Source organism: Neurospora tetrasperma (assembly GCF_000213175.1).
Source record: "Neurospora tetrasperma FGSC 2508 unplaced genomic scaffold NEUTE1scaffold_81, whole genome shotgun sequence".
NCBI classification, from domain to species: Eukaryota; Fungi; Ascomycota; class Sordariomycetes; order Sordariales; family Sordariaceae; genus Neurospora; species Neurospora tetrasperma.
Window position 1 is genome coordinate 1,222,679 of NW_009799179.1, and position 14,354 is coordinate 1,237,032.

At 51.3% G+C, this 14,354-nt stretch overlaps 3 protein-coding genes across 3 annotated transcripts; all 3 read right to left on the reverse strand.

Annotated features, from left to right (window-relative positions):
• Window positions 1-345: 345 nt before the first annotated feature.
• On the reverse strand, window positions 346-1,021 carry NEUTE1DRAFT_55736 (adenine phosphoribosyltransferase; the record flags this gene model as incomplete). Its single annotated transcript, XM_009856995.1, has 2 exons — window positions 346-494; window positions 655-1,021. 2 exons carry the CDS (start codon window positions 1,019-1,021, stop codon window positions 346-348), a joined length of 516 nt encoding a protein of 171 aa, XP_009855297.1.
• Window positions 1,022-6,772: 5,751 nt separating this feature from the next.
• Window positions 6,773-9,154, reverse strand: NEUTE1DRAFT_125324 (uncharacterized protein; the record flags this gene model as incomplete). The annotated part of the gene is made up of 3 exons (XM_009856996.1): window positions 6,773-7,346; window positions 7,413-8,311; window positions 8,375-9,154. 3 exons carry the CDS (start codon window positions 9,152-9,154, stop codon window positions 6,773-6,775), a joined length of 2,253 nt encoding a protein of 750 aa, XP_009855298.1.
• A 1,207-nt stretch (window positions 9,155-10,361) lies between these two features.
• Window positions 10,362-11,800, reverse strand: NEUTE1DRAFT_54310 (uncharacterized protein; the record flags this gene model as incomplete). The annotated part of the gene is made up of 2 exons (XM_009856997.1): window positions 10,362-11,480; window positions 11,537-11,800. 2 exons carry the CDS (start codon window positions 11,798-11,800, stop codon window positions 10,362-10,364), a joined length of 1,383 nt encoding a protein of 460 aa, XP_009855299.1.
• Between the last annotated feature and the right edge of the window lie 2,554 nt (window positions 11,801-14,354).

A 14,354-nucleotide genomic window follows, 5' to 3' on the forward strand; every position in this document is an offset into this window, starting at 1 on the left:
GAACCAAAGTCCCCAATCCTTCGTGTCCCAACTTTTGTTTGACTGGCATCTGAGAGCAGAACTCAATCGTATCTCTCCGTTGGCTTGCCGACGCCCCAGTGTTCCGTTCTTGTTTAAATTGCGACCGTCGGGTCCGTAACGTTCTGGCTTCTTCCCCGTTTGGATCCAAATCGTGTGTTGAAAGGGCGTATATCGATAGCGAGAATTGCGAAGGGAGTCGTAGATCCTAAGCGGCCGATGTTTGCCTGATGTATAAGGCCGGCGGTATAAGACATTGGGTATAACGGTAGTGTAAATTCTGGACGTAAATGCAAGTCGTGATAAATCCGATATGGTTTTTTGAGTCTACTCGTCGGTCTCGAGAAGAGTGGTGACGGGAACACCGCCGAGCTTCTCACGACCCTTGAGGAAAGCAATCTCAAGGATGAAGAGATAACCGATCGTCTCACCACCGAGCTTCTTGACGAGCTCGCCAGCGGCAGCAGCAGAGCCACCTGTAAAAATTAATGTGAGCCAGATTGATCTGCAAGATTGCCAATGGGGCGAGGCCAGGATCCAGCGTATCACTGAGATGAGATTTGGCGTGATAGAGCAAATAGATGGGACATCACGAAGCGATTGCCAAGAAAGAAAAAGTGGGCGCATAATGCTTACCAGTAGCAATGATATCGTCAACGATAAGAACCTTCTGGCCGGGCTTGATGGCGCCATCCTGCATCTGGAAGAAGTCGGTGCCGTACTCCTTCTCGTAGGCGGCAGTGACGCAGGGACCGGGCATCTTGCCCTGCTTGCGGACGGGGACGAAGCTAGCGCCCATTCTCAAGGCAAGAGAGGGGCCGAAAAGGAAGCCGCGGGCATCGAGACCGACAATGACATCGGGCTTCTGGTGGGAGAGCTCGATCTGGAGCTGGAGAGCGACGAGGAGAGCCTCGTGGGTGTTGACGTCCTGGAAGAGAGGGAGGATATCGATAAAGTTGATGCCGGGGATGGGGAAGTCGGGGAACGACCTCAAGGCGGCCATCAGCTTTACCTTTGTACTGGCGAGTTCGGCGGCGGCGGCGGGGGAGGAGGAGGACTCGCGTCCCGCGGCATCTTGGCTGACGGTGGATTGCGTGTTGGCGGTGTTGTCCTGGGTCGAGGTAACAAAGTCTGCCACTTGGGGGGCAGATTCGGCGTTGGCGCTCATGATGAGAGAGAGAAGAGAGAAAAGAGGGGAAAGAGGTTCTGGACGGCTCGCGCCTATCTATGTGGGATATAAAGGAGGGCTGGCTAAAGCAACCTAAGCGTTCGGTTGGTGTCAGACAATGACTTCTCCTAATGGCAGCCTGCGCCGCTGCGGTGACAGGCCACCTAGATTCCGGCCGCGGGAAAGGACCGAAGTGTTGGGGGGAGGGGTGAAGCTCAAGGGTGTATGTAAGGAGTGATAAATGATAGGGCGGGCTGCAGACGCGAGCCGGGGACGAGACGAGGGGTGTTCATCTTGGTGGGTGCCGATGCGTGCTGGGTATGCGTGCTGCTGTGGGTGTGAATAGAATGGACGGGATAGTCTAGACCTACCTAGGGGACTCGGAACTGCTGTGAGCGGACTGTACGTTCAAGATTCACAAGAATGGCGAGCGGTGTAAAGAAGGGAAAAGAGAGAGAGAGAGAAAAAAAAAGGGACACGGCGGGGAAGCGAAGGGGATCCAATTATCGACCAGGAGAACAAGCGGGCGCAAATCGCAAACACGCACGACGGCGACCTCAGTGAAAAAAAAAAAACAGAGATGCTAAAATGGGCGGGTCCGGTGGTAGCCGGAAAGAGGTGAATGGAGCCGCGGCACCGTCCGGGGCCCGTCGTAGAGTGGAGTCGGTGAGACCCTCAATGTTCGTCTGAATGGCTGATACATATCGCAGTGTCGCCCAACGGTCACCGGCATCAGCCATAGAGGGACACTGCTATCACGGAGCTGTACCATCGAGACGTTGTAAAACCGGCAGCGTAACAGCTTGATGAACCATGGCGAGAGATAGCCGAACGTACCTGGCATTGGACATACTGGAGGTGGATTTACCCCTTGGATGTGTTGCGCAGTGTCGAGGTTCTGGACCCTGATGGAGACGAGTTCATCATCTTATCAAGGTCGGCCGGTGTTGACGTGCCGCCCAATCGCGGGCGTATAGCGGGCCAACAACAAATGGTTTTTCAGCACATGGAATCAAGAGGTGATTCGAAATATGACGAGTAGACTGCCAAAAAGGAACAGGCAGGCTGGGTGTAACGGATTGTGATGGAGTGTGTTTGTGAGCTCGATGAGGTGCGTGCGTGAGAACTGATGGAAGAGAGGGGCTGCCCTGAGTCCATGTAACCAGCGAGGGGCTTTGGCCGATTGGGGGACCTTGCTCGCTGAAAAGGTGGGGTAAAGGTGCGGATACCTCTATTCGGGGGGGCCAAGAAAACTAAAAAGTTCAACCCCATCTGCCTACTGCTGTACGCACGTGCTTTTCGTTGTTGACAAGGAAGCCAGATTCCCATCCGCGCTCCTTTCTGAATATGCGTCAAAGAAGAAGACTGAATACACTCACCTCAAGTGCGACTCACGAATCAAGGAAATTTAAGAGCAACTAGCAGCAGGTATCCATCCGCTCAAGCAGGATTAGAGGCTATTCGGGTTTTCACCTCTCGAGATTCCCGTCATTATCCGCGCAATCACACCAAGGTACTACGTACGGTGGTACAGTAGGCTACTGCAAAGTGTAATCTTGGGCTGAAAACGCGGCATGCACTGCATCACGTACCATCCCTGTACAGCACAGCAGCTGCATGGCAACGAGCCCTCCCCGTACTGGTCTGCAACGACGGCAACGCCTTCTTTTCTCCATTCATGAATCACATCACCTTCTCAATATCGTGCGGCATCCTATGGACGACCAGATGCCCCAACATCGCCCTCTCACTGGACTATTAGAGTCATGTTGTGGCTGCGGGGGGAGAACCTCCAAGGCGTCTCCCTACTTTACCTTTACACTTGTCAACTCGTCCCCTCCTGATCCTCAAACCCCCCACCGGCCGGTTTTTTCTTTACTCATTTGGATTGATTGATAACACACCACACACAAATGCTCCCGTAGCCGCGTTGTATTGGTAGTCACACAGTCTCGAGTGACCGTGCTATCTCCATTGGCCAACATAATTAACAAGTTCTCATGCAGGACGATGCAAAAAGAAACGAGCACGGGAGATGACGATGGGGAATTCTCGCCAACATCTGCGACACATGCTCGGCATTCTTCTGCTCGACACTAGCTAGTGTACGTATGGATACGGACATGGCGCTCTTTTACCTAAGCGGGGCCCAGATTTCTAGAAGGCCGGTAACCCCAGGACTCCTGCCGGCAACCCCTGATTAGCCTGCGGGATGAGCGATACCCGACCCAGCAAAAACATCCTGACCGCCACACGTTCACCTCCTCATGGCCTTTCGATCCACGCCGTCACCCCTTGAGGCGGTCCCTCTTCGAGATCCACGCCGAGGTAACTCTACTCACTTCCATCCGAACCAAGTCCCTTTCCCTAGGGACTCCCCGAGCGAGCCATATTCTTCATGACTAGACATGGTTATCCTTACGCCGCCATTCCGGAACCGAACACTAGTGAACTCGCTCAGTCCGGCGACGCCGTACCCATGTGCCCGAATGCCGGGTTCTGGTATTGCAGTTCAAGGGGAATGGGTACACGTGTAAAGACCTTCAGTCATAAGGCTTGGCGGAACATCATCACGCCGACAGCACATCCTTCGTAACCCATGGCTATACTGGTAAGTCTGTCCTCGCCTTCTCTAAAGGTAAGTGATCTATTGACTTCAGTATGTTTGATGCTCCGATCCACAGCGAAACATGGCTTGTCTTCCTCAGCCACCAGAAGCTGTTCCGTGTTGACAATCCTAAGCTGTGTCTGCCACTTAGGTAGCTCTGACTGACCAACAGATATACCGTGATTGCAACATCCTCTCCAATCACCCAGTGAGAGTCGTGCAAGATTCTCGCACTGCTTCCCCTGACACTAGTTGGGTATCATCATCAAGCCGATAGAGGCTGTGAGTTATAACTGCCATCTGTCTTCCGGATAACATCCACTGCCTACCGGGAATACCTACCCAAAAAGCTCACTCACACATCTTCAGCTTTGTGGCTGGCATCGTCCAAGAAAAACAGTGGTTGCAATTTCAAAAGTGTGTATGAAAACACATGCATAGAATATAACACCATCACTCGTCCACCATGCACTGACGCCTCTTCCACCCCTCCTCTTTTCCCTTTCCGCGTAGGTACGCACCCTTCGCTGTTCAGCTCCGGATTACACTAGATACTGCAACATCGTCTTGGCATTGGCACATCCCCCACATGCTGCTGCTTGATGGGGGGATGAATTGCACTGCATCGCAGAGCGGATAAGTGTGCTTTCCTCCTGCACGTCGACGGATGCGTGGACCCTTATAGGACAAAACAAGCATTTTACGTTTGAATACTTTTTTGCACATATGTAGGCGGTTTGGCCGGAATGGTCTCAGTGACTGCGAGGGCTTTCTGGAAGGGTTCATTCGCGGGTAGATCATGTCATATAGATTCACCCAAGAAACGAGAGCGGAAGAAGGAAATGTATTTCAAGATTTAAATGAATAGATGGTGAAAAACAACAGTAGAATGAAAAATGATAGGGAAAAGGCGAGAACAAAATACACAACACCTGGTTTTCACCACTGGTCACTGATCCAGTTACAACCTCAGCGATGGATACTGGCTTATCGATGGGAAGTCGAACGAAATATCGATTTATCGCCTAGGTCATATGTGGACAGTGTTGTTTTGAGTTTTCCTCAAAAACCAATCCGAATACCCCATGGTCGGGTCTCAGTTGGCACTGCACTTGTGGTGCTGGTGATAGGAAGGGGAATGAAGGATCATAGGAAAATGACAGAATGGGGTAAACGGGAATTAGATTCGACGTCTACCAAGTTCTCTGTTCTGGAAAAAAAAATCAAAAATATTAGAGACATATGGAAAACACGTTGACGTCGATGAGAAAACTGCTCAAAATCGATGTTGACGTTGGCCATCAAGGTTCTCTCTCAGCGACTCTCCAGCTTTGTGCCTTGTTTCGGGCTACCTACAGTACAAGTAAGCTGTGACTAGTTCATAATCTCATTAGAAATCTGAGTTGAAGCAGACAATGACTAATTATGAAACTTCTAGACTGTCCCTACCACATATAGAGATCTCAGTGAGCGTGCATAGCCCAGGTCCAATATAGTTGTGTTTCCGGACATACCAAGGAGCTCTAATGTATCAAGCATGCCATACTGGAAAAAAAAAAAAATAATTGACAAAAATGGGTTTGAAATCTGATACGTCACTCACTCTCTCACTCATTCTCGTATTTTTTCGTATCCTTCCTACCTGGCAGAATAGAATACACACCCACTTACCACACACCTTACCTTACCGCACATCACCACCATCCTTGCCCACATCCCGGAACAAGTACCCAGAACAGTTATCACATCTTACTACTACGGACACGCCGGGGAGAGTATGTTGCTTATTCAGGAAGTTGTTGTATGGAACCAGTAACTTGCGTGAATGGTATGGAAACAAAAAAAAAGGCTATATGATCTGCTCCAATCGGGGGAGGGATTATTCAATGCCCCCCCTTTTCCTCCTCTCTATTTCACTCTACAGTGGTATCTCTTGATTCTGTCTCTAAGTCTTAACTTTCTAGCTGGAAACATGGGTTGACCAGAAAGGAGCATCGCGGGTATTGTACAGTTCAAAGCGGTCGTGTAGATGTCCATCTTGCGCGAGTGTGCTTTTTTGTTTTGTAGTTCTTTGCGCCGCAAAAAAATGACGACTGCTTTTCTGTTAAGAAATGCTGTCGTGGCGGCGTTGATTTTCACGTCTTTCGTGAAAATCATTTGTGTCTTTCCTTCATACTTCTTGTGACGAGGTTACTTGTATGGTCAGGTCGTGTCGTGTGTTTGGAGTTCGTTGCGTTTCGTGTGTGTGTGGTGTATCCAATGGCTGTTATATAACGTGCTTCGGGTCGCCTGTGTCACGGATGTGGTGTGACCACCATCTCCATGGCCGCTCGGAACGGTCCTGGGCCTAGGCCCTCTTTCCGCGATGAACCCAGCGGATACTGTGACTGTGACAGTGATGACCACGGCCGCAGCACGCAATCAAACCGCATCTATACCGATTAATATAAATCCCGCGCGTATCCCACACCACTCTTCGCTAAAAAGGACGTCGTATGACGAACCCCACCACTCTCTCTCTCTTCTTGTCACTTCTGTTATCCGTCAACACACGACATCTTGTTTGTTTCTTTTGTGCTCGCGGAGTGAGGTGGTTGTACTGTGCTGTGGGCGCGCACGAAATGTGTGGGAGATGGCTGGCGTAGGATGTGAAAAGCGGTATCCGGGAAGCTTCTTGATGGATAGCTCCTCACATCCGCGTCATGGTCCCCATCCGTTTGCCCGTCTCTTCTATGTCATCTCTTTTCTTTCCCCTGTTGACCCTTCGCAGTAACAATCGCTTAGACGGCGTCGTGTTACCGACCGAACCGGTACTCCAGCACACACAAACTTGCGCGACTGATGCCATCCCAGCCCGATAACTTTCCCAGGCCCACCACGTTCGACAATATTCGCGTCGTCCGCTCCCGTCTTTAACGTTCCTAACATCCTTCAAGGGGTATCAAACCATTCGACCAATCGAACAACAAACAGCGAGCTTAGTGAAACTGTAACCGAGCAATGGAAAACAGCATATTTTGCAACACATGCAACACCACCGCCACACTCGTCGGCAGCAACTCGGGCCACACCGCAAAATCAAGCTTTCCCTCCGTCACAACATTAACGCCATAGATAAGCCGAATCAGCCCGGAAACGATGAATCCGGCCGCCAGCTCACACGCCCACGTTATACTGGAGGCATAGAATGTTAGATCGAAGTCGAAGTCCGAGGTATCATCGGGCTCGCCGTCGAAAGCGAAGTAAGGGTACACGTCCTTGTTCGGGCCGAAGTGCAGAATGACGACGCTCCCCAAAAAGGCGAGCATGGACGCGTTCTCGGCGACGAAGCGGATGAAGACGTTCCGGATGCAGATTTTTTGGTAGGAGCCGTAGGATTGGCCGCTGAGGTTTGTGATGGTCAGGAACCAATGGACGGGGCGCGACATGAGCATGGGTGTGACGATAATCAAGGTGGTGGAGGAGAGGACTTGAAGCATCACGAATTGTTGTGGAGAGCGGAGGCGGGCGTATAGGGCGCGGACGTAGGTTTGGTAAGTTAGCATGAAGTAGCTGTGTGAAGAGTTGGGAGGTCAGCGAGGGTTAGCCTAAATTCAGGAATAGGAGACGACTACTGACAGCTTAAAGATGAAGCTCAGCGGATAGCTTCCAACTCTCTCGCCTTCGTTGCCACCCAAAATCCAGCCTGTCAGCCCGTCGAGAAGATACACCGTCGACACCCATCCATAGACATAGACGATGGTCTCCAAGTTGTTATGCGGGAGCGTACGCAGGTAAATCTCGGCATACGCCTCTCCTATTACATAGGCAAGAAGGCCGATAAATAGGGCCAGGCAGAACCACACGAAGCGGACAAAGCTCGCCGGGAGCCACCTGCGCCTTATGCTAACGGGCACCGAAGGACGCCGGTTGAGGCCCTCCTCAAACCCAAGCTCTGCGCCCCCGGTATCGAATGCGCCTATCAATCCGGGGCGCCGCATCGATTCACGGCGGCTGTTGTTTCCGGACTCGCCGGCCCACCACGATGATGTGAAGATGCGCTGAGTTTCGGAAAGAGAATGACGTAGCTTGAGGTGACGCTCATTGGTCATAAGGATGCAGAAAGCGATAGTGACAGGCATGGCCATGATGACGAAGGTCCAGCTGATCCATGCTGTGTTGTGGACAATCAGCCACCGCAGTTCGGGAATCAGGTAGAGCGGTATAGGTGCCACTAGTGATATGACTCCAATCGCGAAGACGGTTAGGGGGAACCCAAGAGACTGGGGCCACCAGTTGAGACTGTACAGGTTGAAGACCTTGGTGATCCATATTAGGGCCGTCAGGTTGTAGAAGCTGTAGTAGACGAAGAGGAAGAACCAGAAGTTGACCTGCACCCGCGCCGCTCCGTGGCCGGGAGTTTTGCGCCCTGGTTGTTCGCCCGGTACTAATGGTGTTGTCGGATCGCGACCGTCGTCGTTGTCGTCGTCGTCCGGTATTGGGTATTGGGGAAATGGTATCGCGCACCATGCAACGGCCTATACATTGTTTGTCAGCACTTCGCCCAAGATCCCGGGGCGATTTGTACTCTCCCAACTTACCAGAACGGCCGGTAATACTACCAAAACAAACCATCGGCTCCACCAATGCTCTACCACTCTCCTGATCTCAGAAGCCTTCGGTTGTACCCAGGTGTAGTAAAACCTCCTGCGAGCCCTGTTCAGCTTCTTCATCATGACCCTCCTCGTTAATGTCGTTCCGTATAGTGCGCCCGCGCCGAAGAACCCGTAGTCCGATATCCCATCACCCTCGCTGTCGTCTTCATCCTCGCTGCTGTTGTCGTGGTATTCCCCATCTTCCGCCGTCGCAGCGGCCATCAAGGCGCCATAGCCCACGTGCACACTCCCCCTCCACCCAGCCGACAACAGTCCCGTCTGATCGTCCGATTCCCGCCGCCTCCCAGGGCCCCCAGGCATGGCCCGAAACCTCCCAAGCAAAGGTGTTGACTCATTCTGGTACCGTCCTTGTGCGCTCTCGGAACCCTGTTCGAAGGAAAAGAAATTTGGCAGTGGGCCCGGTTGCTGGGCAGCTAGCGCGGCGGCTATCGATGCGGTGGACGGGCCCTTGTTGCTGCCGTTGCTGTTGTTGTGGGCATGGCAGGCCTTGCGGGGACGACCGAGCCGGGAGGCGCTACGGGAAGGGGGCCGAGAGGATGGATTACTCCATGTTGGGACACCACCGCTGCTCGTCCCTCCAAGTCGGCGGCGGGATTCGCGCTGTTGATGAGGGGTGGGTCCGGGCCGTTGTTGGCGGTGGTACTCGCTTAGATGGGCTTCGAGGGCGTTTTCTTTGGGTTTGGAGAAGAAACCGAATACGCCCATTAGAACTACGGGTCTAGTAGACTGATAGTGGTTGTCGTGATACTCGTGTGTTAGTTTTCGGGGCTGGTGATCGTTGCATGCCTGAGTCCTGCCCCAGCTCGAGGTTGTGGTGCCCACCGGACTTGCAGTGCCTGATCGAGACCTCGATTAAGTGGAGGTAGTTGAAGATGGTTGTTTATGCGTTGGCTCGTGGGGACAGACGTGTCGATGCATTCATACCGTCGACACTTGGTTCCTTTGGTGTCTTGTTCTCTCAAGAAACAGCCGCGGTAATAAGAACCAAGTGGCCGTACAATTGTCGCGCGTCCACGTCTCTGAATATTTTTTTTTTTTCGCAACTTTTCTTTGTTAAAGAGGGGAAGGAGGGGAAGAGACAAGGCTAAACCGCAAAGAAAGACGCGAGTGGTGGTGATGGAGTGACTCGGCGCCGTAACGAGTGCGGTGAGCGAGCTTATCGCATTGATCGGCGGCCGACACAGCGCCAATTGGACCACGGTACCTGGTCCGTAGTAAGTGCCCAATCCAGGCCGGGGATCGTGGTCGTGGAATGCCCTGGCCCCTGACCTGATGTTTTTGGGGGCTCGTGCACCCCCAGAAAAACGGCGACAGCGGCAAGCCAGCCCTACAGATGACGGCGCCCCACACCACCAGGCGATCATGTGCCGGGCTTTCTTTTCGGTTTGACATCTGACTGCCAATCCAACCACTTCCACTTCTCTCTGTCACGGAACGGGAACAATTCACATCACGCCAGCTTCGAGAATCTTCGCTATTAGGCCACTGCGCAGATTTCGATATCATTTACCAACTGAGCGCTCAACACTCTGAATGGAGCCCCATCGCGAGCAATCAATAACACCTCATGATAGTACGATACTTCTATGCACTGATCCATGATAGTAAAGCACCACGGACTTGTGAATTGAAAAAAAGACTGCGTTCTACGTAAGGCACCTCATGCGCTGATAATTGAACTACAAGCCAGTCTAGCCCAATGTCTCGGCACCTTGTCTTGAATATACCGTTGCTGATTGATTCCCAGATAGAGATGGTGGTCGTGTAACAATGCCCAAAATATACTTCCAAACCTCCCCTGATCAAAGAATGCGGCACCTCCTGTCAATCGACGTTGTGTAACCACCATATTGCAAATCATCGTCAACCGCCAACAATTGATCATGGAGAACATCAACCATAAAATGCAGGGTTAGGGTATTGAACCTCCAAGACCACCACTCCAGAGGTATTTCTCAATATCTTTAGTCTTCTTCATTATGGCGATGTCTTGATCCGTCACGCCCTCACACCCTCCGCAACAGCATCGGAACCCGTATCGCTCATAGAGCGACAATGGGCTTCCACCGTAGCTGATGAACAGCTCTGACCCGGCTTTCACAGGCTTGCTAATGGTCAACGTGATGGATTCCGGATCCTGAAAGTCAAAATCGAAGAGAACGTTGGCCACCGACCGGCAAGCATGGTTGAGTCTTGATGTGACGTTGTACACGCTGATTATGTCATTGCTGTAGGGGTTGATAGCAAATGAGTTTGCCTTCAGGATCGCCCTGATGTGGTTGCAGTCGCTTCCGTCTTGACTCGAGTACTCGCCAGGGGGCGTATACAACTGCATGAACTTTGCCTGGTCTTCTTCAGACAGCTTGAGGAACTCGGTGTAAAAACTGTCGCGAGGCGTCCTTAGGAGAGGTTTCTCAATCAGGATGACCTCGCCCATCTTCAAGTCACGAGTGGCAAAGGTTCCAAAGCCACCATATCTGGAGAGGCGAATTTGGAAGTTATTCGAGTAAGGATGGTACTCGGTGGTGTCTGGGAGGGCGATGGTCGGTCCATCATACTCCTCTCCTTCAACAAATCCCATGGTACTGGGCTCCAAGATCTCTTCTGTGTCTGGCTCGAGATGTTCGATTTTCTCGAGGAAGTTGGCAATGTTCTCCATCCAGTTCGGGGACGTCAAATCAAGGTTGTCCAATGAGAGACTCTTGGTCTCGTCTTCGACAACGAAAGGGTAGGTCGATGAACCTTCCTTAGTTGGTGTCTTTGGACAGCTCTCAGTCGACGACAAGGACGACGCCGTGGACTCATGGTGATCTCCGTTATCAGAAAAAGACTCGGTTTGTCTTTTGGGTGTTTTGGGTGAGGTGGGAGCTGAGGAAGACGATATGAAGCTTATGGCAAGCGCGTTAATATTCTCAGGATGGGTGTCATCTTGGTCCCCGTTGGTCGTGTTCAGGTCTGTCGGCTCATGGTTTGCAAGCTCGACATTGTCACTTTTCGGGGTGGTTGCCTCATGGTCGGCAGGAGGTGTTACCTGAGAGAAGGTGTCAGTATCCAAAGTGACAAAACTACGCTGTAAAGCGAACTGACTTCAAGCATATCCTCATCGTACTCGTCGTCTGGCAGGGGAACATTTTCTGCGTCCAGTGGTGGCATCGCTGGGCTGGTGTCTGTTGCAACAGCCGAGTCCTTCGGTGTATCCTCAGTGGAGGACGTAGAAAGGCTGACGGCAGGATCGATCCGTGATAGGTCAGATGCTCTGTCCGTCGAAGGTATGATCTGGCTGGGGCTCGTAGTTCCATTTGAGTCCCCAGGTGTACTCTCGGAGACGTTAACCGTTTTGGTTGAAGGCATCTTGACGTTAACTCAGGTAAGTGTCTATGTGATATTGGGTCTAAAATATCACCAAAACTGATGTAGAAAGGACCGGAATCAACCAAAACTGGGACTTAAGTGAGTGGTATGAGTAGTTGGTGGTGGTGAGGGGAGAGGAAGAGGGTAAGAGATGGGAAGCCCGGATATCTTGCGGTTTATATACACCTGTTGAGGTCAAGCCTCAACAAGCAAGTGAATGGTTTGGCGAGAAGGAACCTTCAGGTATTTACATTCACCAGAACCACCCCGTTGACACGGATAAGATGGACCAGCGGTGGGCTCTCATCTGGTCCTTCCGTTCCTAACCTGGGCAGATATGGGACTGAACTAACATGGGATAGGTGAGAAATATGGGAATAGTGCAACAACCCAACGTCTACTGATGCCATTCCAAACGATGAGCTATGTCGGTGTTTGCAATTGCTTCATGTTGTTGTTGTTGTTTCATGACACACTTATCTTTGGCATAACTTCCATGTTTAGATGAGCAATCTGCTTTCAAGGCGAGGCTAACAGTTGTCAGGTGTGGCCATAGGAATGAGCTTTCCAACAGAGCAGGAGCACTCTGTGAAAGACGACATCAACATCACCAGTTGGCATCCAAAGCACGGTAAACTGACCTCTCGCCACCCCTCAGAGGCAAACACCGCATACCGTTCAATTGCCGGCACAACATTATTGCGTCCCATCTTACCACTATCAGACGAATTGAGTCAATTGACGCTTCAACGACGAGATTGGCCACCAAGACTTGGAGAGCACCACGACGGTAAAGATATCAGACGATTTCAGTACAGCGCACTCAACCACATACAACGCCTCCCACTTCATGCGACTACGAGCATCATATATGCTTTGCTCCTGTCCGTCTCAAAGCTCAATGAGCCATTATCGTTCGAATGGATAGCAAGCTTCAGGGAAACCCGAACCCTCAGGACAAGCGCAATTGTCACCGCATCTTCGCATTGAGTCGACACTATAAGGCTTTCAAACGCAGCATGTTCTTCGACAGACCACGTTGCTATTTGGCCATATTGGTGTGCCTCCACAACATACGGCTCTGAATCCTTCTCATCTCTACCTACAGCCAACCTGCTCCCACAGGTCAAGTGGCGAACCATTTACTGGCTACTGTAGCTGTTGCAGTTGGAGCAACATAAAGGCTGGCGATGCGACATTCCCATGTGGGCAATGCTGACTTTGTCACACCTTCACGGGCGACGCGTCTCTGCGTCAGCATATCCCAAAGTACACCAATGCTTTCCATTTGGGGCTGGAGTGGCTAACTAATGCGATTCTTTGAATAATCGGCCTGCTCCCTGAAAGTTTATCATAAGGCACTGATATACCATCACTAGGACGTTGCTTTGTCCATGATGATATTGAAGAGATAGGGAAGGCTCAACGTGCCATTGCTTGCGAGTTGGGTCATAAGGACTCGGAATACAGCAAGTTATTTCCTGTTGCACTTCGGGGCCAATAAATCGCCTCCGAGAGATAATCCACCCGAAACCATCTAGGAAGGCTGTCAAGTGGTTGCTATATGATGGCGCAGCATTGACCCAGCCCGTCGGTCGGTTGGGGTATGCTTGAAAAGCCCATGGTAAGAACACCATCTCCGGTCATTCTTCCCAGCAATACGAAACGTACCGTTACTCGGTTTATTCGAATCACACAGGCCGGAAACATCCACGAATTGGACACCAAATCCTTCATAGGAAACGTTTTGTCTGTGGGTTATCGTCAAGTTGGGCGAACATTGACCATCTTACGAACCACCGAGACCACATTGTAAACCAAGCGGCCACCACTTCTTTTTACGGTTCGTCATCCACATGGATTTCCCAGTGTTCAGTCGTGTAAGATGCCCCTCCCTGAGATGACCTCGGACGGTCAAGCCGGTCTCATGGTACGAGCACAAAAGTTCGTTCGTGGTCTCACACTTCGACACGTCACCTTATTCTGGTGTGCCCCGAACCAAGTTCACAAAATAAGGGGGTGTGTCGGCTTCCTGTTTGGTCTCATCACAAGTCAACTTCGGAGTTTATACTGAGACACTCCATGCAAAACGTCAGCTGCGGTTTCTGGTCGTTGATGATTCTTGCGATGCTGTGAAGATACCAGGCGAACCATGGTCGAAGATTCTCAAGAACAGATCGAGGGCCGACATTGTAAAAGTGTCACAGGACTCGACGCTCACGGTTCCTGACATTGTCCTCATCTCACAGTCATACCTGCCAACTCGCGGCAGTGGCACGAACAGGCTTGGGGATTTACTTGTACACATGTACGGATCTTTCTGCCCATACCATAGGCTCAAAGAATTGGCTGCACCTGACCACCATGAAAATCAGCCTCTTCTAATGGTAGTACTTTTGAGGTCTTCTCTGGAAATCACTCATCTCGATGCCGATGCAAAGAGTAGCATCACTCATGCTGACTCCCGATGGTAGCAGATTTGTATGACGCCATGTCCGAGGTATCCCTTTCCAATACTGGTATTTAGATGCGGTTGAAGCTTGTACGCTTCGGA